Raw genomic sequence first — 22355 nt, forward strand, 5'->3', positions numbered from 1 at the left:
CACAGACCAGGAGATTCCCACGGGTGTCTACATCACCAGGGCCCTGGGTTTCAAGCACAAAACTGAGTGGCCATTTGGGCAGACACTGAGCAAGCTGCAGGAGTTTTTTTCATACCCCAGTGGCACTTGGAACACCAGCAAGACAGAACTGTTCACTCCCCTAGAAATGGGGGCTGAAGCCAAGGAGCCGAGTGGTCTTGCTCAGCGAATCCCACCCCCAAGGAGCCCAACAAGCTAAGATCCACTGGCTTGAAATTCTCGCTGCCAGCACAACAGTCTGAAGTCTACCTGGGACACGCAAGCTTGGTAGGGGGGAGGGAGGTCCACCATTACTGAGGCTTGAGTAGGCAGTTTTCCCCTCACAGTGTAAACAAAGCCACTGGGAAGTTCGAACTGGGTATGGAACCCATCTCAGCACGGCAAAGCTGCTGTAGTCAGACTGTCTTTCTAGATTCCTCCTCTCTGGATGGGGCATTTCTGAAAGAAAGGCAGCAGCTGCAGTCAGGGACTTACAGATAAAAGTCCCATCTCCCTAGGACAGAGCACCTGGGGGAAGGGGCAGCTGTGGGCGCAGCTTCAGCAAACAAACATTCCTGCCTGCCGGCTCTGAAGAGAGCAGCAGATCTCCCCGTACAGCACTCAAGCTCTGCTAAGGGACAGACTGCCTCCTCAAGTGGGTCCCTGACACCTACACCACCTGACTGGAAGACACTTCCCAGCAGGGGTCAACAGACATCTCATACAGGAGAGCTCCGGCTGGCATCTGGCAGGTACCCTTCTTGGATGAAGCTTTCAGAGGAGGGAGCAGGCAGCAATCTTTGCTGTTCTGCAGCCTCCACTGGTGATACCCAGGCAAACAGGGTCTGGAGGAGATCTAAAGCAAACTCCAGCAGACCTGCAGAAGAGCAGCCTGACTGTTAGAAGGAAAACTAACAAACAGAAGCAACAGCATCAGCATCAACAAAAAAGACACCCACACAAAAACCCCATCCAGAGGTCACCAACATCAAACACCAAAGGTAGATAAATCCACAAAAATGAATAAAAACCTTTGCAAAAAGGCTGAAAATTCCAAAAGCCAGAATGCCCCTTCTCCTCCAAAGGATCACAACTCCTCGCCAGCAAGGGAACAAAACTTAACAGAGAATGAGTTTGATGAATTGACAGAAGTAGACTTCAGAAGGTGGGTACTAACAAACTCCTCCAAGCTAAAGCAGCATGTTCTAACCCAATGCAAGGAAGCTAAGAACCTTGATAAAAGTTTACAGGAACTGCTAACTAGAATAATCAGTTTAGAGAAGAGCAAAAAAGACCTGATGGAGCTGAAAAACACAGCACAAGAACTTTGTGAAGCATACACGAGTATCAATAGCCGAATTGATCAAGCAGAAGAAAGGATATCAGAGACTGAAGATCAACTTAATGAAATAAAGCATGAAGACAAAATTAGAGAAAAAAGAATGAAAAGGAATGAACAAAGCCTCCAAGAAATATTGGACTATGTGAAAAGACCAAACCTACAATTGATTGGTATACCTGAAAGTGATGGGGAGAATGGAATCAAGTTGGAAAACACACTTCAGGATATTATCCAGGAGAACCTCCCCAATCTAGCAAGACAGGCCAACATTCAAATTCAGGAAATACAGAGAATTCCACAAAGATACTCCTCGAGAAGAGCAAACCCAAGGCACAAAATCATCAGATTCTCCAAGGTTGAAATGAAGGAAAAAATGTTAAGGGCAGCCAAAGAGAAAGGTCTGGTTACCCACAAAGGGAAGCCCATCAGACTAACAGTGGATCTCTCTGCAGAAACCCTACAAGCCAGAAGAGAGTGGGGGCCAATTCAACATTCTTAGAGAAAAGAATTTTCAACCCAGAATTTCATATCCAACCAGACTAAGCTTCATAAGTGAAGGAGAAATAAAATCCTTTAAGACAAGCAAATGCTGAGTGATTTTTGTCACCACCAATCCTGCCTTACAAGAAGTCCTGAAGGAAGTGCTAAATATGGAGAGGAAAAACCTGTACCAGTCACTGCAAAAGCATACCAAAATGTAAAGATGATTGACACTATGAAGAAACTGCATCAACTAATTGGCAAAATAACCAGCTAACATAATAATGACAGAATCAAAATCACACATAACAGTATTAACCTTAAATGTAAACAGGCTAACGGCCCCAATTAAAAGACACAGACTGGCAAATTGGACAAAAGAGTCAAGACCCATCAGTGTGCTGTATTCAGCATATCTCACATGCGAAGACACACATAGGCTCAAAATAAAGGGATGGTAGAATACTTACCAAGCAAATAGCAAGAAAAGAAAAGCAGAGGCTGCAATCCTAGTCTCTGATAAAACAGACTTTAAACCAACAAAGATAAAAAATGACAAAGAAAGACATTAGATAATGGTAAAGGGATCAATGCAACAAGAAGAGCTAACTACCCTAAATATATATGCACCCAAAACAGGAGCACCCAGATTTATAAAGCAAGTTCTTAGAGACCTACAAAGAGACTTAGACTCCCACACAATAATAATGGGAGACTTTAACACCTCACTGTCAATATTAGACAGATCAACTTGACAGAAAATTAACAAGGATATTCAGGACTTGAACTCAGTTCTGGGCCAAGCGGACCTAATAGACATCTACAGAACTCTCCACCCCAACAGAATATACATTCTTCTCAGCACCACATAGCACTTATTCCAAAATAAAACACATAATTGGAAGTAAAACACTCCTCAGCAAGTGCAAAAGAACAGAAATCATAACAGTCTCTCAGACCACAGTGCAATCAAATTAGAAGTTCGGATTAAGAAACTCACTCAAAACTGCACAACTACATGGAAACTGAACAACCTGCTCCTGAATGACTACTAAGTAAATAAAGAAATTAAGGCAGAAATAAATAAGTTATTTGAAACCAATGGGAACAAAGACAGAATGTACCAGAATCTCTGGGACACAGCTAAAGTAGTGTTTAGAGGGAAATTTATAGCACTAAATGTCCACGTCAGAAAGTGGGAAAGATCTAAAATCGACACCCTAACATCACAATTAAAAGAACTAGAGAAGCAAGAGCAAACAAATTCAAAAACCAAAAGAAGACAAGAAACAACTAAGATCAGAGCAGAACTGAAGGAGATAGAGACATGAAAAACTCTTCGAAAAATCAATGAATCCAGGTGCTGGTTTTTTGAAAAGATTAACAAATAGATAGACCACTAGCCAGACTAATGAAGAAGAAAAGAGAGAAGGATCAGATAGACATAATAAAAAATGATAAAGGGGATATCACCACTGATCCCACAGAAATACAAACTGTCATCAGAGAATACAATAAACACCTCTATGCAAATAAACCAGAAAATCTAGTAGAAATGCATAAATTCCTAGACATATACACCCTGCCAAGACTAAACCAGGAAGAAGTTGAATCCCTGAATAGACCAATAACAAGTTCTGAAATGGAGGCAGTAATTAATAGACTACCAACCAAAAAAAGGGCAGGACCAGATGGATTCACAGCTGAATTCTACCAGAGGTACAAAGAGGAGCTGATACCATTCCTTGTGAAACTATTCCAATCAATAGAAAAAGAGGGACTCCTCCCTAACTCATTTTATGAGGTCAGCATCATCCTGATACTAAAATCTGGCAGAGACACAACAAAAAAAAGGAAATTTCAGGCCAATGTCCCTGATGAACATCAATGCGAAAATCCTCAATAAAATACTGGCAAACCGAATCCAGCAGCATGTCAAAAAGCTTATCCACGATGATCAAGTCAGCTTCATCCCTGGGATGCAAGACTGATTCAACATATGCAAGTCAGTAAATGTAATCCATCACATAAACAGAACCAATGACAAAAACTACATGATTATCTCAATAGATGCAGAAAAGGTCTTCGATAAAATTCAACAATACTTCATGCTAAAAATACTCAATAAACTAGTATTGATGGAACGTACTTCAAAATAATAAGAGTTATTTATGACAAACCCACAGCCAAAATCATACTGAATGGGCAAAAGCTGAAAGCATTCCCTGTCAAGAAATGACAATACGTTGCGTAATCAACATATTGATTGGTGAATCTTGTGAAATCTATTCCTTATTTTCTTTCACTAAACAAATATGCATTTAATACTGTGTCAGACACCTCTGTACACCACTTCCATTCTATCGGCTTCATCTCTGACTCTAGCCACCACTACAGCAGCCAGTTGCATACAGGCTCTGCCCAGCTCAAGATAGTATAATCTGACAGCACCTCACCTTGTCCATCATGCACACCCCTCTTTTCCTGCACCAGGGATTCTCCGATGCTGAGGTGTAAGAAGCACATAAGAATCTGCTCAATACTCAGGCACATACAACCTGGAAGTCTGGACAAGTACTTCCTACCACACCTGAGTTTATGTTAATGAAGTGTCTCTTGGAAAGCCTTAAGGATGAGAGCTGGTTGCCATGGGAGCCAACCGTGAGAGGATTGGAACTTTTAGCCTCTACCCCCAAACTCCAGGGAGAGGAGAGAGGCTGGAGATTGATCTGATCACTAATGGTTAATGATTTAGTCAAGCATGCTTATGTAATAAAGCCTCCATAAAAACCTAAGAGAGTAGGGTTTAGAGAGTTTCCAGGTTGGTGAACTTGGAACAGTGTTCAGTGGAGGCGCTGAGAGAGTGGCACACCTGGATGGGACACAGAAGCTCCAAACCCACTCCCCATGTCTTGCCCTATGCATCTCACTGACCTGACTGTTCCTGAGTTGTATGCTTTATAATATAACCCTGTAAGTAAACTGTTCTTCTGAGTTCTGAAATCTATTTTAGTAATTACAGAACCTGAGGAGGGTGTCATGGGAAGTTCCGACGTGTAGCCAAGTCAAAGAGAACTTGTGGGTAACCTGGGGACCCACTCTTTGAGATTGGCATCTGAAGTGGTGCCAGTCTCATGGGACTGAGCCCTTAACCTCTGTAGTCTATGCTAATACCAGGTAGTCTCAGAAGTGAAACATTGAGAATAGTAGTAGAGAATAAATGGGAGTTTTCTTTTGAAGGAATAATAAGATTCTGGCTATATTTTTGAAATAAGGCAAAAATACTTACTAATGAATTAGATATGGGGTATGAGACAAAGAGAGGAGTCAAGGATATCTCCAGACACTGGACGAAGAATATTCCTTTCCAGAGACTAAGTGCAGAATTGAGAAGGAAGGCGGGCTACCCCCACAAGGGGATACTTTAGCTCCCATGTGCTCATCCTTGCCCTACACTCTACCCATTATCTTCTAGAGCAGTTCAGCTTATACTAGACAATCATGCTGTGTAAGTACACATCATGGGCTGTCCATCACGGGATGTCGTATGAGCTGTGGTTACCAGCAGAGATCATAGTTCTACAAGTTGAAGTGTTCTCTCTGGTGGTCCCCATGTGTACAGGCTATTTGAGCATCTGAAGGTGGTTAGCTCCTGAGGGAAAAAAAACTCCACTGTTTAGAGGATGAATGAATCTCCCAGGGGGAAGGATCCATCATAAAGTATTTGCTGTCTCTGCCTGTACTTATTGGGACAATTCGGGAAGTCCACAAGGACAGTCCAAATCATCCTTGTCGTCTACTTCCTGTTTCATTCCCAGCATTGTTCTCATTTTAGAAAGAGCCTGTTAACTATCATAAGTCAAAAAACAGCATTCTGACCTCTGCCCTGGGACTTTCTGATCCTCCTCCTCTTATAAATACAAGGGCAGAGCTGGCATCCTGGGAGCCAGGAAGCAGTGAGCCCAGGAGTCCTCGGCCAGCCCTGTCTGCCCACCAGGAGGATGAAGGTCTCCGTGGCTGTCCTCTCCTGCCTCATGCTTGTTACTGCCCTTGGATCCCAGGCCCAGGTCACAAATGGTGAGTCCAGTGAGCTTTCTCCAAGGCGACCAGGTTCATGGTAACTCAAGCTCTGGGACAGAGACACATTGCCCTCCTGTCACTACTCACCTTCCCAGACATGGTCATGGTACTCATTTAAAAGCAGCGCCAGAATATAGACCTGGCTCTGTCTGCATGCTTTGGACCCTGGGAGGGGAATACACACATATGGCTGGTCCAATGTGGGGCCAATTACTTCCTTTTTCACAGCAAAATTATTTGATAGCTTCCCTTAGCTGACATAGGACTATTAAGTGCTAAATTAAAAGAAGTGTAGTAAAATTACAAATTTGTAGAAAGAAGCGTAGAATTGTATGATGTTAAAACTGTTACATACCATCTAGCATCATCTACAATATCATTTTGGAGAAGAAATGGAACCAGCCACACAAGTGACTCAACCAAGGTCACCTAACCATCATATTTTTTTGTTTAACAAATGCACTTCTAGTACTTCCTATGTACAGGGCAGGCACTGTTCTAAGTGTCTTACAGATATTAACACATCAATTCTATCTAACAACCCTGTGGGATATGTATTAGATAAAAAAATAAAAATGCAAATGTGTTACTTTTGTAGGGAGAAAACAAAACATCAATTTTTATATAGTTTTTCATATTATTATTGACATTTTACAAACGAGAAAACTGAGGCACAGAACCTTAGATAACTTGGTAGATCACACAACTAGTAAGTGGTGGAATTAAAATATGAGCTAATAAGGAAGTAGTTATGGAAAGACAAGGCCATTTAAGATCTTTTTTTACCTTACCCAAACCATATTGAACATATTAAAATACACCCACATGCCTTATTACATATAATTCATTTAATGTAACCATATAAGAAATAAGTTGAAAACACTAGAAAGCAATTGGGGGACTAAGTTGGCAGCTGAATCGTTATTGCTAAGTCTTTATGTTTCAAAATGTTAAGTAAATATCAATTTTAAAGCTGGCTTTAAAATTATTAATAGTATATTTAATATAATCGTTAAATTATATTAAATGCATATTTAATGTGGTTATTAAGTTATATTAAAAGTATATTTAATATGTTATTGAATTATATTAAAAGATATTTAATACAGTTATTAAATTATATTAAGTGTATTTATTTTTAATATATTAAAAGCATACTTATATATTATATTAAAAGATACATGCACATTTATGTTTATTGCAGCACTATTCATAATAGCAAAGACTTGGAACCAACCCAAATGCCCATCAAGATAGACTGGATAAAGAAAATATGGCACATATACACCATGGAATACTATGCAGCCATAAAAAGAAATGAATTCATGTCCTTTGCAGGGACATGGGTAAAGCTGGAAACCATCATTCTCAGCAAACTAACACAGGAGCAGAAAGCCAAACACCACATGTTCTTACTCATAAGTGGGAGTTGAACACTGAGAATGCATGGACACAGGGAGGGGAACATCACACACTGGGGTCTGTTGGGGAGTGGAGGGAAAAAGGAGGGAGAGGATTAGGACGAATACCTGGTGCATGTGGAAGCCCTAAATAATGAGTTGATAGGTGCAGCAAACCACCATGGCACATGTATACCTATGTAATGAACCTGCACGTTCAGCACAGGTATCCTAGAACTTAAAGTAAAATAAAAGTAAATTTAATTAATTTTAAAAAAAGAAAAAGTATATTCAATAGTTATTACGTTGTACTTAAAATATATTTAATATAATTATTAAATTATATTAAAAGTAAATATTTATTTTAATTTATTTTATTTTATTTTGAGATGGAGTCTCATTCTGTGGCCCAGGCTGGAGTACAGTGGCACAATCTTGGCTCACTGCAACCTCCACCTCCCGGGTTCAGACGATTCTCCTGCCTCAGCCTCCCTAGTAGCTGGAATTACAGGCACATGCCACCACACTCGGCTAATTTTTGTATTTTTAGTAGAGACGGGATTTCACCAGGTAGGCCAGGCTGGTCTCAAACTCCTGACCTCAAGTGATCTGCCCGCCTTGGCCTCCCAAAGTGCTGGAATTACAGGCATGAGCCACCGCACCCGACCAAATTTTAAAGCTAACTTTATTCTGTGATACAGTCAATTGTGGAAATAAACTAACTTTGAGGATTAAAATTAAAAAGAAAGGAAAAAAGTGTAAAGCTTAGTTTCATTTGCCTAACAAGCATAAGGCAGCTCCACAATCCCATTTCCAAAGCACTTGGCGCTAGATGAATTTTGGAATGCAGAATTTCTCAGGTTTTAAAAAGTTAATACGATATGATGCAGCAATTCTATTTCTGGGTATATATCCAAAATAATTTAAAACAGGTACATTAAGAGATTTTTGTACACCCATATTTATAGCAGTGTTATTGATGATGATAGCCAAAACGTAGAAGCAAACTAAGTGCCCATCAAAAGGTTAGTAGATAAACAAAGTGTGATTCATACATACAATGGAATCTATTTGGTCTCAAAAAGTAAGGAGATTCCCTTGAATGTTGAAGTAAGAAAAAATAAAAATTCTAAAAAATTTAAGTAAGGAGATTCTGACACATGCTACAATATGGATGACCATCAAGGACATTATGCTAAGTGAAATAAACCAGTCGCAAAAGGACAAATAGCGTATGATTCCACTCACATGAGGTACTTAGAGCAATCAAATCCACAGAGACACGACCTAGATAGTGGTTGTCAGGGATTAAGGGGAGGAAGAATGGGGAGTTGTTGTTTAATGAATACAGAGTTTCAGTTTCACAAAATGAACAAGTTCTCTGAATGAATGGTCATGAAAATTTCAGAGTTGTTTGAAGGTATTTGATGCTATTGAACTGTAATCTTAAAATAGTTCAAAAGGCAAATTTTATATTTTTTATATACATATATATATATATTTATATAACCACAATTTAAAAATGATTTAGTAAAAACTTAAACATATATTGATGGTACTTATCCCTGATGAGGCCTGGGAACAATATTTTAATCAAACACAGCAATCTCCTGTAACAAGCACATGAATATTTCTACTAACTGGGATGAATAATGACCATAATAGCTTCATTTCACTTAAGAGGATACTGTGCCACCATATGCGCTGATGAACACCTCTCTGTTTCCAGAGTACTATGGATTCCAGAAATGTGTAGAGAGACTTGTAGACTGTGTCACATCATGCAGACATTCCATTAACTGAACCATGTTAGATTTTGAGGTTGCTTTTAGTATTTCAGAGTCAACACAATGTTTTCATGTCTACATTTTCAAAAGGTCCCTGAAAAGTCTCAGGGCCCTAAAGGAATAAATGGGCCAGGAGACAGGCCTAGAACCCAGACAGGTGGTGGTGGTCCAGCTTCAGAGCCTTTCTGCCTCGGGAGGGGGATGAGCAACGGGGTGGGTGGAGATGCTGAAACAATGCTCTCACCCAGTGATTTCCTTCCCTGTCCTGTCTTTCTTCCAGATGCAGAGACAGGGTTCATGATGTCAAAGCTTTCACTGGCAAATCCAGAAGTTCTGGACAGTAAATGATCAGATACGGCATATATTTAAAAGCAACCAGCAGGTGCAGGTCTGCACTATGGGATCCATTGTCCCTGTTTACAGTATGGGAGGAGAATGAGAGGGTCCTGAGGGTGGTGAACATCTCCAAGGAAGATCAGGATGGGCTAGGGGAACCCCCTCCATAGATGCCTTCCCTGTTCCCCTCTAGCTGCCCCAAGAGTCTGTTCTTTTGGGACAGAAGGTGCTCTCTGATGCCTGCAGGTGTCTGCAGATGCCTTCCTTTTCTGGGGGAAATGCTCTTGGTCCTGCTGTGGCCCACCCTGAGTGCCCTCAGACACACAGCTCAACTCTGGTGAGGATCTGAAGCAGGGAGATGCCAGCAAGTGCCGGCCACAGAGGAGGAAACCTCTCCGAGCCACGTGCCTTCTCACCCTCCACAGTGCTCTGGAGGAGAAAGATTGGTCCTCAAACGACCCTTTCTCTTGTTGCAGGCTTTCACGCTATTAATGCTGACTGCTGCACCTCCTACATCCCAGGAAGCATCCCGTGTTCACTCTTGGAGAGTTACCTTGAAACGAGCAGCAAGTGCCCCAAGCCGGGTGTCATGTAAGTGCCAAGCTCACCAAACACGTGTTGAGGGAGAAGCACTCTGTAGCATCTTGCAGGGAGGACCTGATAGATGGGTGTCCATCAGGGCCCACCCTCTGGATCCTGCCAGGTATGGGGCATCTGTGTCCTTATGAGGATCCTGCAGGGCATCAGGGATGAGACATTCCCAGGGGAAAAAGGGTGGGGAAGGAAGAAGAAAGCAGGCACAAGTCTGCCCAGGGATGCTCGCATGAGTCACTACGGAGTCCCACAGGCTGAGGGGGGTCTCAAGAGGACACTGGCCCTGAGTTGCCATCAGCAGAGAATGAAAAAAAAGGGAAGAAAAAACTGGCTGTGTTGACTGGGAAATCTGAGGGGCAGGAAGAATGGGACCCCCTGTCCCCATGTGCTGGACACACCTCAGTTTGTAACCTTTCTCTCCCTTGTTCCCCAGCTTCCTCACCAAGAACGGGCGACGTTTATGTGTCAGTCCCAGTAATAAGCAAGTTCTGGCTTGCAGGATAATGCTGAAGCTGGCCACACGGATCAAGGCCAGGAAGAACTGAACTTGTCAAGGCGAAGGGACGCAAGTTGCCAGCTACCAACTTTCTTGCCTCAACTACCTTCCTGAATTATTTTTTTAAGAAGCATTTATTCTTGTGTTCTGGATTTAAAGCAATTCATCTAATAAAGAGTTTCTCACTTTTTTTGTGTGATAGGGTCTCTGTCACCCAGGCTGGAGTGCACTGGCACATTTTGCCTCACTGCAGCCTAACCTCCTGGGCTCAAGTAACCCACCTACCTCAGCCCTACAAGTAGCTGTGAAACAGGATGTTAGGACAGAGAAAAGAGACATCCAAGGTGGTGAAGCTCGACAGCAACACAGGTTTATTGGACAGAGAAACCTGTGGAGGGGGAGCACCAGCAAGTGCTGGAGCCCGTGTCCTGCTTCCAGACTGGGACAATTATAGGTCTGGACAGGGGAGGTGGGGCAGTGTGGCTAGCTGCCTGGCAGGATATAATAAGTGAGCCACTTCCTGCAGTCAGGCAGTGTGGCCTGGGATCTGTTTGGCAAAATGTTTTTCATGGCCTGAGCCCCCATGGAAGTTTCCTCCCTGATCAGGGTGTGCAAAACGGCAGGGGTTTACTTGATGGCACCAGTTGGGCTAACACAGGAGATTTCCCTGACCCCCTCACAGGACTTGTGACAGGGGTGTGGCTTGTTTGCAAGGCGGCTGCACACTGAAACCCCTCATGGGAGGGGGAACATGCAGACGGGCAGGTGCAGGAGCCAGGGTGAGTGCTTTTGGGCTCCAACCCCATTGTAGCATCTAGGAGTGCATTACAAGCAATGCCCTTTAGCAATTGCTTTTTGTGGATAGCTATTCCATTCAGTGGAGAGTCAGGGTGACAGCCTTTTATACTCTCTTGGTACCCATGTCCTTGTCTGGCATCCAGGAAGAATCAGGTCACATCAGCTTGAAGGATGGTGACGGTGGGGATTTTACTGAGCTTGTAGAGCTTGGGGGTTTATATGGGCACAGGATAGAGGTGTGGCAGGCCACAGTGGTTTTGGAAAAGTTAACATTTGGGCATGAAAATAGGAATGCTTGCTCCCACTCAGGGCCATGGAATTCCAGGCTTCAGGGTGGGCCTTCGTTGGGGAACTGCCTCTTCTACCCCGGGTATTTCCTTGCCTGTATCTGTATCATTTCCCCCCTCTAAGAGGCCCATCTAATTGCCATTAGAATATGGACGATGATCAGTCTTAGCTACTTCCCGCTGATGGGGACATTATTTTGGGGAAAACAGAAGTCAGATTCCTCCCAGAGGTCTATATAAGGGTCCCTGGGGAAGGGGAGTCATCATCCAAGGCTCCAGTTGCCTGACCATTTGGAGTTTGATGACCTCAAACTTGAGAGAATAAAACAAGTTTTACAAGGTGTTAAGTATGCATGGTTTAAACATGTGTATTATACAAGGAAATAATCTAGTGCCAAAGATTACAGAAATAGGAAATGTAATATACTAACAACATTGTACCCCAAGCTGTTTCACCTTGGTGAAAGAAATTAAGACTTGTAGGGGTGTGGTTAAATTTTAGAAGAAAGATAACTGTTCTTGCCACATTTGTAGGAGTTAACAGATGAACCTTGGGAATCCTGGGGTTTGTGGGTTTGCACGGTGGCCCTTAAAGCTTCTGCCTCTTTCTCGTATTTCCCTATCTTTACTGTAAAAGACCAAGGTAGCCACTTTCAGGAGGTCTCCTAAAGTACTCCCTGATGCCAGGGCCTATTTCTGCAACTTACCCCTGATATCAGGGGCTGCCTGAGTAATAAATTTATCATTTAGGATTAGTTGTCCCTTGACGGAATCAGGACATAGAGACCGATGCTTTACAAAGGACCCTCTTAGCCTCCCCAAGGCGGCAGTGGAATTTGCATTAAATCCCTGGTCTATCATGGATATCTTGATATAGTGAAGAGGCTTAGTTCTAGCCCTACATAAGCCCTCTATTATGCACACCTGAAACTGTCTCCTCTTCCATTCTCCCATCTTGTCACTGGAATCCCATTTAGGGACATTCATTGATACTGCTTCTCTTCCAGTTGGATAATATTCGCCCCCTTTCCTGGGTGCTACATGTGATACAAACCTCATCCCCAGATCTCTCTGTCACTTGCAGAGTGGCCTGTTTCTCAGTGTTAGTCAGGGTTTGGTTCAAAGTAACATCACATCTTCCTAGGAGAGTTCAAATACTTGGGTTAAATTCTGGAAAGCCTCTATATATCTGTCAGGATCATCTGAAAGCTTGCCAACATCCCCCTCAATTTCCTTCAAGTTCTGTAGAGAGAAGGGCACCTGGACCTTACTGGGGCAAATTCACCAGGCATCTGTTGGAGGGGAAAGAATGAGACTGGGGCTTGTCTAGGGTGAGAATTTCTAGAAGGGGGCAAGTGAGAGACTGAAGCTGGATAGGGAGGATGGGGTGGACCTGGAGGAGCAGGGCTGAAGGGAGCTGGTTCCTCTGCTGGGGATACCTCTGGGATTTGTTTGTTTAGTTCCCTGGGATTGTCCCTTGCAGCCTCTCCCGAGATGGCAAATAGGTCTGGATTAATTCTACATTGTCAGCAAAGGTCTGGATTGCCCAGCAAGGTATAGAAAGCCTGCACATCTGGGGCCTCAGAGCGTTTGCCCTCACGTTTACAGAAAAGCTGCAACTGCTGGATGGTATCAAAACGAATGGTTTCTTCCTGAGGCCAAGCCAGTCTTTCATAATTTGCCCAAACCTTTGTGCAGAGGGCTATGAGCCATTTTCCTCCAGAGTCTGAGGGTCAAAGCAGTCCCAGTGGTTCAGGATACACTCCAGAGGAGTATAAGCTGGGAGTAGTGAAGACAGCTGATTGCCCATTCTGAAAGGCAAGAAATAGAGGTGACCCTCATTTCCTTCCCTGCTTTAGTGATAACTCAGGTTGTGATGGAGAGAAAGCAGGCATCTCCCTTGCCTCTTCTGTCTTTTTGTCCCCAAGTCCTAGTGACCCTGGCAGGTGCCATCCATGGGTGCCAAAGTGGCTTTTATTCATGTTAACAGGGGGGTCTGGGAGGTGAGAATATCCACTCTTACACAGTATGCCCTATTTCCCTTGCTGCCAACAACCTTTGAGCTCCCTGGGCCTCATCTGTGTCATGGAGCACGGCCTCCTTTCATGAAGCAAGGGTTTAGTCAACAGGAATTGGTCCTTCCCATTTACATTGTGCTTGTTGCCCGGCTTTGGATCCCTCAGATCTGGTTTTCCTTTCTAGGGCCTCAACCTGAAGCCCTAGATTGAATATACCCTGCCCTCTTGGTACCCAGGTCCTTGTCTGGCATCCAGGAAGAATCTGGTCGTCGTTCAAGAAGACTTGAACGATGGTGAATGTGGAGATTTTATTGTGTGATGGATGTGGCTCTTATGGGATGAATGGCGAGCTGGAGAACGGATGAAGTGGGAAGATGATCTTCCCTTGGAGTTTAGCCATCCCACGGCTGATCTCCTCTTCAACCGTCCCCAGCCGAACTTCTCCTGATATTCAGATGCTCCTTCTCATCTCTCCTTCTCTGCCACTGCCGTTCTTCTGTTCCTCTGCTCATGGAGTTTGGGGTTTAAGATCTGCCTCTTTTCTAAGATCCTGCCACCTGTCTCTTTCCTTTGGGTAAAAGTAATATTGGCTCTCTTTCCCTTCATGGAGGTCTAGCTGTCAGATGGACACAAGATAGGGGTGTGGCAGGCCAGAGTAGTCTTGGAAAAGGCTACATTTGGATGCAAAAACAGAAATGCCTGTTCCAGTTTAGGGCTGTGGGTTCCCAGGCTTGAGGGTGGGGCATTTGCCAGGAAACTGCCCTCTTCTACCCAGTATTTCTCTGCCTCCTGTCCATATCAGCTGGGACTACAGGTACATGCCACCATACTCTGCTAATTCTTTTTTTTTTTTTGAAGAGACAGGATCTGATTATGTTGCCCAGGCTGGTCTTGATCTCTTAGGCTCAAGCGATCCTCCTGCCTCAGCCTCCCAAAGTGCTAGTATTACAGGTGTGAGCCACCATGCCCAGGCTTTACTTGAATTTTAAGAGGAAAAAGAAACTAAAGGAATTACTGAACTTTGGATAAGCATTATCTTCAAAACAAGAGACATCATAATACAATTTACAAAGCTAAAAATATTACTCATCCAATTTAGATTGAATATGCATCAAAGATGTATTTAACTCATTAGTGAGAGAACTATTAAAATAATTCAAAAATCATTTGAATAACAGAGATTTGTATAGTTTACTGGGGATGATGTTGTGAAATAAGTTTGTTAAATTAGAGCACACATTATTACCCTGTGGATAGGGCAATAGAAAAACCTGTAACTGTGGGATTATCTTTTTTAATAGACAGAAATCATTTGCATCTGGCTACACACACGTTTATAATTTAACATATACTTTCTCAGAATCTGGGGCCTGATCAATGGTAAACAGAAAATCAATCAAAAGTTCATTCCCCTACGGATTTAAGGAATCCCAGGGTGGGCCTTTTAGTCAACATTGTAATATGACCTTGAAAACCGTGCAGTCATCCTTTTACCTATTTCTTTCTTTTTTTTTTTTTTTTTTTTTCCGAAACAGAATCTTGCTCTGTCACCTAGGCTGGAGTGCAGTGGTGTAATCTCGGCTCACTGCAACCTCTGCCTCACGGGTTCAAGCGATTCTCCTGCCTCAGCCTCCCTAGCAGCTGGGATTACAGGCACCGGCCACTATGCCTGGCTAATTTTTGTATTTTTAGTAGAGATGAGGTTTCACCATGTTGGCCAGGCTGGTCTCAAACTCCTGACCTCGTGATCTGCCTGCCTTGGCCTCCCAAAGTGCTAGGATTACTGGTGTGAGCCACCGCGCCTGGCCCCTTTTACCTATTTCTAAGTTTTTTATTAGGTGTAAATTTAGTTTGCGGGGCAAGTTATTCGAGTTACTGGTGGCAAATCTGTACAGGTCTGCAGCAACCTCAATTCTTCCCTCCTCAGGAGAAAGAATTCAAATGAGGAGCCCAAGTGAGAAGAGACTGAGGAAGTGTTAGAGCAGGAGTGAAAGTTTATTAAGAAGCTTTACAGGCCGGGTGTGGTGGCTCATACCTGTAATCCCAGCACTTTGGAAGGCCTAAGTGGGAGGGTCACTTGAAGTCAGGAGTTCGAGACCAGCCTGTTCAACTTAGTGAAACACCATCTCCAATAAAAATTAGCTGGGTGTGGTGGCAGGCACCTGTAACCCAAGCTACACGGGAGGCTGAGACAGGAGAACTGCTTGAGCCCAGGAGGCAGAGGTTGCAGTGAATCGAGACCATGCCATTGCACTCCAGCCTGGATGACAGAGTGGGACTCTATCTCAAAAAAAAAAAAGAAAGAAAAAAAAGAGAAAAAGGTTTAGAGCAGGAATAAAAAGAAAGTAAAGTACGTTTGGAAGAGGGCCAAGCAGAGACACTTTAGAGGTCAAGTGTGGGGTTTGACCTTTTGAATTGGGGTTTTACATGTTGGCATACATCTGGGGTCTTGGGTCCCTTCTCCCCTGATTCTTCCCTTGGGGTGGGAAGCACTAGCGCAACGCCCTGCTTGGGAGGGGAGCATGTGCAGTGTGTTTACTGGAGATGTATGCATGCTCACTTGAGGTGTTCTTCCCTTTACTGATAGAATGCCCCCAGAACATCCTATACGAGTTAAACGCCACCATTTTGTCTTTTGGTGCGCATGCGTGAGCTCACTCGCCCAACTCCTGGAATCTTAGCAGGAAGCTGCTGATGACCAGTTTCAGGTTTTTTCTATCTATAGGCACAGCCTTTCCCTGGTGCTAGCTGCAACCAATTATTATTCTAGAGAGACAGTTAACAACCCCCTGATCATCACCTTATGGTCGCCTGACATTTCTGGTTGGGAGGAGCCTCTCCTGCCCTGTTTATGTATGACTAGCTACCTACAGTAACAATTTGTAAAAGATTTCACCTCTAAACTTAAAGAACATTTTTCTTAATTTAGTTTTCTACATTTAAAGATGTAGTTAATATTACTTACATATACATCTCTATTAAAGTATATAAATGTATATGTATAGTTAGCACACCTTGGAAAACTGTCTCATAAAATTCAAAAGACAGCACTGAATTCTAAACAATTCTAAACAACAACAAAATATTTTTTATTTGAAAAAAATGTTTAAGCTCTATGCTTACTTTTAGTGTGACTTGTCTAAGAAATCAATAGGAGAAAACTGATCAATAACCAAATAACCTTTATAACACTGAATCACAACTGTGTTAGAAGAACACCCCAAGAGGATGATAAAAGCTTGGAATTATTACAACCCTAAGAAAGTAAACACAAATTCACATTACATCTTATCTCCTCCCTACTAAAAGAGCTAATCTTGAAGTGTTAACTACAGTTTAGGAAACAGTGTTTTGGCTGGGTGTGGTGGCTCACACCTGTAATCCCAGCACTTTGGGAGGCTGAGGTGGGAGGATCACTTGAGCCCAGGAGTTGGAGGTTACAGTGAGCTATGGTTAAGCCACTACATCCCAGTCTGGGTGATAAAGCAAGACCTAGATCAAGAAAAAAATTTTAAAACAAAAATAAAAACTCTCTTTTATCATTCGCCCAGATGACACAACATTGTCATTTACTTAATATTTAACCCATGATAACCTCATGTAGATTCTTATTTTCCAACAATTTTTAATGGACCTTGTTAAATCAACTTTAGCCTTAAGCTACCTTCTCACTTATTTTAAGTTCAGCCTAAAGGTTTCTCTGTACATAGTGAACTGTAACCTGAATACAGGTGTAAACAGGCTGTAACCTACTCTTGTGCCAATCACTGAGTTTTGGCCAATCAAAGGGGGCCAACTATTCAAACCATGTTTGAATAAGGTAAACGCCCAGCTATAATAAATTCAGCTGTTTCTGTACCTCACTTCCGTTTTCTGTGATCACTTTTCTTTTTCTGTCTATAAATCTACCATGCGGCTGTGCTGGAGTCTCTATGAACCTACTCTGGCTCAAGAGGTTACCTTATTTGCAAATTGTTCTTTGTTCAGTTAAACTCTGTTAAATTTAATTTGGCTAAGGTTTTTAACAACCTTTTCTCTTATTAACCAAGAAAGAAATACTTGTCTTCCTTTCATTATCATCATTCTGCATTTGTACTTGCAGACTCACACCATTTGTTTTATGGTAATGAAGCCAACTTTGCAAAAATTATAACAGTGAGAAAACCATGACAACGGGAAGATCTGATCTAGCCCACTCCCTTGTTGCCTTTAGCTTTCAAGCTGCCAGACATTTAGTTTATAGTTTAAATGATTAGCCCTTCCCCAAAACTCAACCACTTTTGTAAAGCTAATGAAAGACTACCAGGCTAGGAGGATAGAGGAGCCTGAATTTTGCTAAGGAGAAAGTGTAGACGTAAATGATTGCCAGCCATTATTGTGGAGGTCACAAGATATGCAACTTCCCCAATTTCTCTGCAGATAACATCACTATTGTAGAACCTAAGATTCGCCTTCTGAGATATCCTTTCAGGATTTTTTTTTTTTTTGCATTGAGACACTGATGATGGCTCCACCTGGACCCACCAACAGCTCCTGCGGCACCACCCAGAAGCCATTCAGTCTACAGGAGATGAATCTCCCACACTTCTATGATTGCACCCCCCAAGCACAGCAGCAAGCACCCTTTGCCTAGCCACATTCATCCCCTCCCCCAAACTACCTTTCAAAAACCTTTAACCTGTGAGCCTTCGATGAGATTGATCTGAGTAATAACTCTTTACTGCAATGTGATGGTTTTTGTGCAGCACGTACAGTAACTATCTCATCCTTGGAGACATTCTTCAAGGACCTTGTAACTGTACACTTGGAAGTGTGTTAAGGGGGTAAATGTCATGTTATGTGGCTGATTTGTTTTGTTTTTTGTTTTGTTTTGACACAGGGTCTCACTCTGTCACCCAGGATGGAGTACAGTGGCGTGATCATAGATCACTGCAGCCTGAAGCACGCCCAGGCACAAGAAATCCTCCTGCCTCAGACTCTCAAGTAACTGAGACTGTAGGCATGTGCCACCAAGCCTGGCTTTTTTTTTTTTTTTTTTTTTTTTTTTAGTAGAAACGAGGTCTTGCTATGTTGCTCAGGCTGGTCTGGAGCTCCTGAGCTCAAGCTTAAGTGCTGGGATTACAGGCATGAGCCACTGCACCTGGACATGTCTGTCACACACACACACACACACACACACACACACACACCCCTTGTTGTATGGGGGCAAAGTAATGAGGAGAACCATTAAGTAAATAAGCATTTAAAATAGAATGTGACTGGTGCTATCATAGATTTATGCTGAGAGATGCTGTGGAAACACTGAAAAGGGACACCTGGCCCAGCCTAGTGGGAGCCAGAGCCGAGAAGTCTTTCTGGCAGAGGTGACTGCTAAGTAGAGTTAATGGGTTGCTAGGAATTCGTATTGCACAGGGCCAATTTATCCATTAGGCATTTAGTATTGGGGTCCTGAAAAAAAATTCACTCCAAAAGAAAAAAGTATAAAATCTAAATTAATAGGTGCATCACTGTTTAAACTTAATATGCATTTAAATGCCATTATATTAGAAAATAGAGGAGTTGTGCATATAAGGAGAACCCTATTCTGAAGGACTTTCTACACTCACACACAAACTTTGGAGCTGACTCAAGTCCCTGAGAAGCCACTGGCAGATTCTGTTTGAAAAATCACAGCCAAGTTCGCAGATTAGAGAATTCCCTCTGGTGGCCACCCTTTACCATCAGCTTGGAAGGCACTTGAAAGTTCAAGATGGGGTGGTTAGTACTTGACATGGCATCGTCAGTGCTTGGGAAGGTCTTTTGGCCTCTAATCTTGAGACTTTCCAGTTCTCCATTTTGGTGGCCAGCTTGACTGGTTCTTACCTTTGAAGTCCCTTTGTTTGGGAGGCCAAGGCAGGTGGATCACCTGAGGTCAGCCTGACTAACATGGTGAACAAAATACTAAAAATGCTACTAAAAATACAAAATTAGCCGAGTGTAGTGGCACATGCCTGTAATCCCAGCTACTCGGGAGGCTGAGGCAGGAGAATTGCTTGAACCCGGAAGGCAGAATTTGCAGTGAGCAAGATTGCACCACTGCACTTCAGCCTGGGCAACAAGAGCAAAACTCCACCTCAAAAAAAAAAAAAAAAAAAATTCCCTTTGTTATAGTAGGTAGTTATTCAGACATGAGCAGGGCAGGAGAGCCCCCTGCCCCACCAGGAATGTCAGACAACCATCAGGTGATAGTCAGGCAGATGTTACACTGTCTCTCTAAAATAGTAATTGGTCAAAGCCAGCACCAGCAAAGGCAGTCTCCCTGTAGATAGAAATATCTGAAACTGGTGATCAACAGTTTCCCGATAAGATCTCAGGGGTCAGGCAAGTAGGCTCAAGTATGTGCACTAAGAGGCAAAATGTCAGAGTTCAACTGGTATGTGATCTAGGAACACTTGACTGGTCAAGAAGGAATGCTTCAAGTGAGCATGTGTACAGCTCCAGTAAACACACTGTGCATGCAGCCCCTCCCACGTGCTGGGAGACCACTGCGCATGCGGAATGCCAGCAAAAAACCAAACAAACAAAAAAACCGCAATCCAAAGGTCAAACCAGGCACTTGAATCTCTCAAATCACCTGCTTGGCACTTTTCCAAGTGTTCTTTACTTTCATTCCTGCCCTAAATCTTGTCTCGGTCTCTCACTCTGCCTTATGCCTCTCAGTTGAATTCTTTCTTCTGAGGGGGCAAGAACTGAGGCTGCTGCAGACTGATATGGATTCGGCACTGCTAACACCTACTGGTTGGGACTACAGGAATAGAACTAGAAATGGAAAAAAGATAGCATTCACCACATCCCAATCCTGAATCCAAGAGTCTGAGATAGTCCCCCACTCCTATCCCAGGCTTAGAGGATTAGATGAATCCCCTGGAAGGAAGACTCTTCCTTGAAACATTTCTTTCTATCTGCCTGTAGCTATTGGGATAGTTCGGGAAATCCACAGGGACAGTTCAAGTCACCTTTGTCCTCTACTTTCTGTTACATTCTCAGCCTTGTTCTCTTTTCAGAAACTGCTTGGTAACTATTATATAGCTAAAGAAGAGCATTCTGACCTCTGCCCTGGGACTTCCTGGATCCTCCCCTTCTTGTAAATACAAGGGCAGAGCTGGCATCCCAGGGAGCCAGAAAGCAGTGAGCCCAGGAGTTTCGGCCAGCCCTGCCTGCCCACCAGGAGGATGAAGGTCTCCGTGGCTGTCCTCTCCTGCCTCATGCTTGTTGCTGCCCTTGGATCCCAGGCCCAGGTCACAAATGGTGAGTCCAGTGAGCTTTCTCCCAGGCGACCAGGTCCATGGTAACTCAGGCTCGGGGACAGAGACACATTGTGACTACTCTCCAGCCCAGACATGGTTGTGGAACTTACTTAAAAACCACCAGCAGAGTGTAGACCTGGCTCTGTCTGCAGCCTTTGGACCCTTGGAGGGAGAAATGTATACACGTGACTGGTCCCATTTGGGGCCAATTACTTCCCTTTTCACAGCAAAAATTATCTGATTCTTTCTCTTAGCTGATATTTTAGCTGGAACAAAAGAACTGTAATTAAATTGTAAATTTGTAAAAAGAATCATAGAAGTTTACAGTGCTAGAACTGCTGTCTACCATCTGGTGTAAAATTGTGATTTGGGAGAGGAAAAGGAACCAGCTAGGTAAGTGACTTACCCATGATCACTGTCTCATTTGTTCCTGTGGAATCTTAATTTGTGGCAGTGAATGTCAACACAAAGAGGCCAATGACATTGCAAAAAGAATGTATTATTTACATTTCCCAAGAGAAGGAGGTACACTGTGCCACACAGGGCCCCAAGGGAAGCATCCAGGGCAGGAGTCACAATCAGGAGAGAAGGGACGACCTATGCCAGAACTTTTATTGGGGTTTCGAGGGGGAAAGCAAGGCAGCCCAGAGCATAGGGTTTAGGGCTAGGTAGTCTGAGTAAGCCTTTCAGGCTTTGGGATATAGGGATAGTCTCTAGTTGTCTAGTACTCATCCTTAAGATGACTTGAAACCATGGAAATGCTGGCTTGGTGTGTGAGAGTTAGCAAAGGAGGTGGCTGGGCACATGGACTCAGGATTTGTTGACTTGTATATGAAAGGTCTAAACCCTTTGCTATCTCTATGAATTGGTTAGCCCTGCAACAGGCAGTCTCTCCCCAGCTGTCAAGACTTTTTTTTTTTTTTTTTTTTTTTGAGACGGAGTTTCGCTCTGTCTCCCAGGCTGGAGTGCAGTGGCAAGATCTCGGATCACTGCAACCTCCACCTCCTAGGTTCAGTTGATTATCCTTCCTCAGCCTATGAAGTAGTTGGGATTAAGGCACGCACCACCAAGCCCAGCTGATTTTTGTTTTTTTTTTTTAGTAGAGACGGGATTTCGCCTTGTTGGCCAGACTAGTCTTGAACTCCCGGCCTCAGGTGATCTGCCCAGCTCGGCTTCCCAAAGTGTTGGGATTACAGGTGTGAGCCATCGTGCCTGACCACTGTAAAGATATTTTTTTTCTTTTTTCTTGAGACGGAGTCTCGCTCTGTCGCCCAGGCTGAAGTGCAGTGGCGTGATCTCAGCTCACTGCAAGCTCCGCCTCCCGTTTTCACGCCGTTCTCCTTCCTCAGCCTCCTGAGTAGCTGGGACTACAGGCGCCCGCCACCACGCCTGGCTAATTTTTTGTATTTTTAGTAGAGATGGGGTTTCACCAT

At 43.3% G+C, this 22355-nt stretch overlaps 2 protein-coding genes across 3 annotated transcripts in view; both read left to right on the plus strand.

The window, feature by feature from the left end:
• Positions 1–5777: 5777 nt before the first annotated feature.
• On the plus strand, positions 5778–10723 carry CCL23 (chemokine (C-C motif) ligand 23). Of its 2 annotated transcripts, none has more exons than XM_011999392.1 (4): positions 5778–5917; positions 9388–9447; positions 9869–10034; positions 10471–10723. In XM_011999392.1, exons 1-4 carry the CDS (start codon positions 5842–5844, stop codon positions 10580–10582), a joined length of 414 nt encoding a protein of 137 aa, XP_011854782.1. In that variant the 5' UTR covers positions 5778–5841; the 3' UTR covers positions 10583–10723. The 2 variants fall into 2 exon arrangements, with proteins under 2 accessions (XP_011854782.1, XP_011854783.1); XM_011999393.1 differs by having other exon boundaries at positions 9920–10034.
• A 9538-nt stretch (positions 10724–20261) lies between these two features.
• The window catches only part of CCL15 (chemokine (C-C motif) ligand 15), a 4572-nt gene continuing 2478 nt past the window's right edge, over positions 20262–22355 (plus strand). Inside the window, exon 1 of the mRNA XM_011999396.1 lies at positions 20262–20923. Within this exon, the coding sequence (XP_011854786.1) occupies positions 20848–20923 (76 nt within the window). The 5' untranslated portion in view covers positions 20262–20847. The remainder of the gene's footprint in view (positions 20924–22355) is intronic.

Source organism: Mandrillus leucophaeus, unplaced genomic scaffold (assembly GCF_000951045.1).
Source record: "Mandrillus leucophaeus isolate KB7577 unplaced genomic scaffold, Mleu.le_1.0 Scaffold590, whole genome shotgun sequence".
NCBI classification, from domain to species: domain Eukaryota; kingdom Metazoa; phylum Chordata; class Mammalia; order Primates; family Cercopithecidae; genus Mandrillus; species Mandrillus leucophaeus.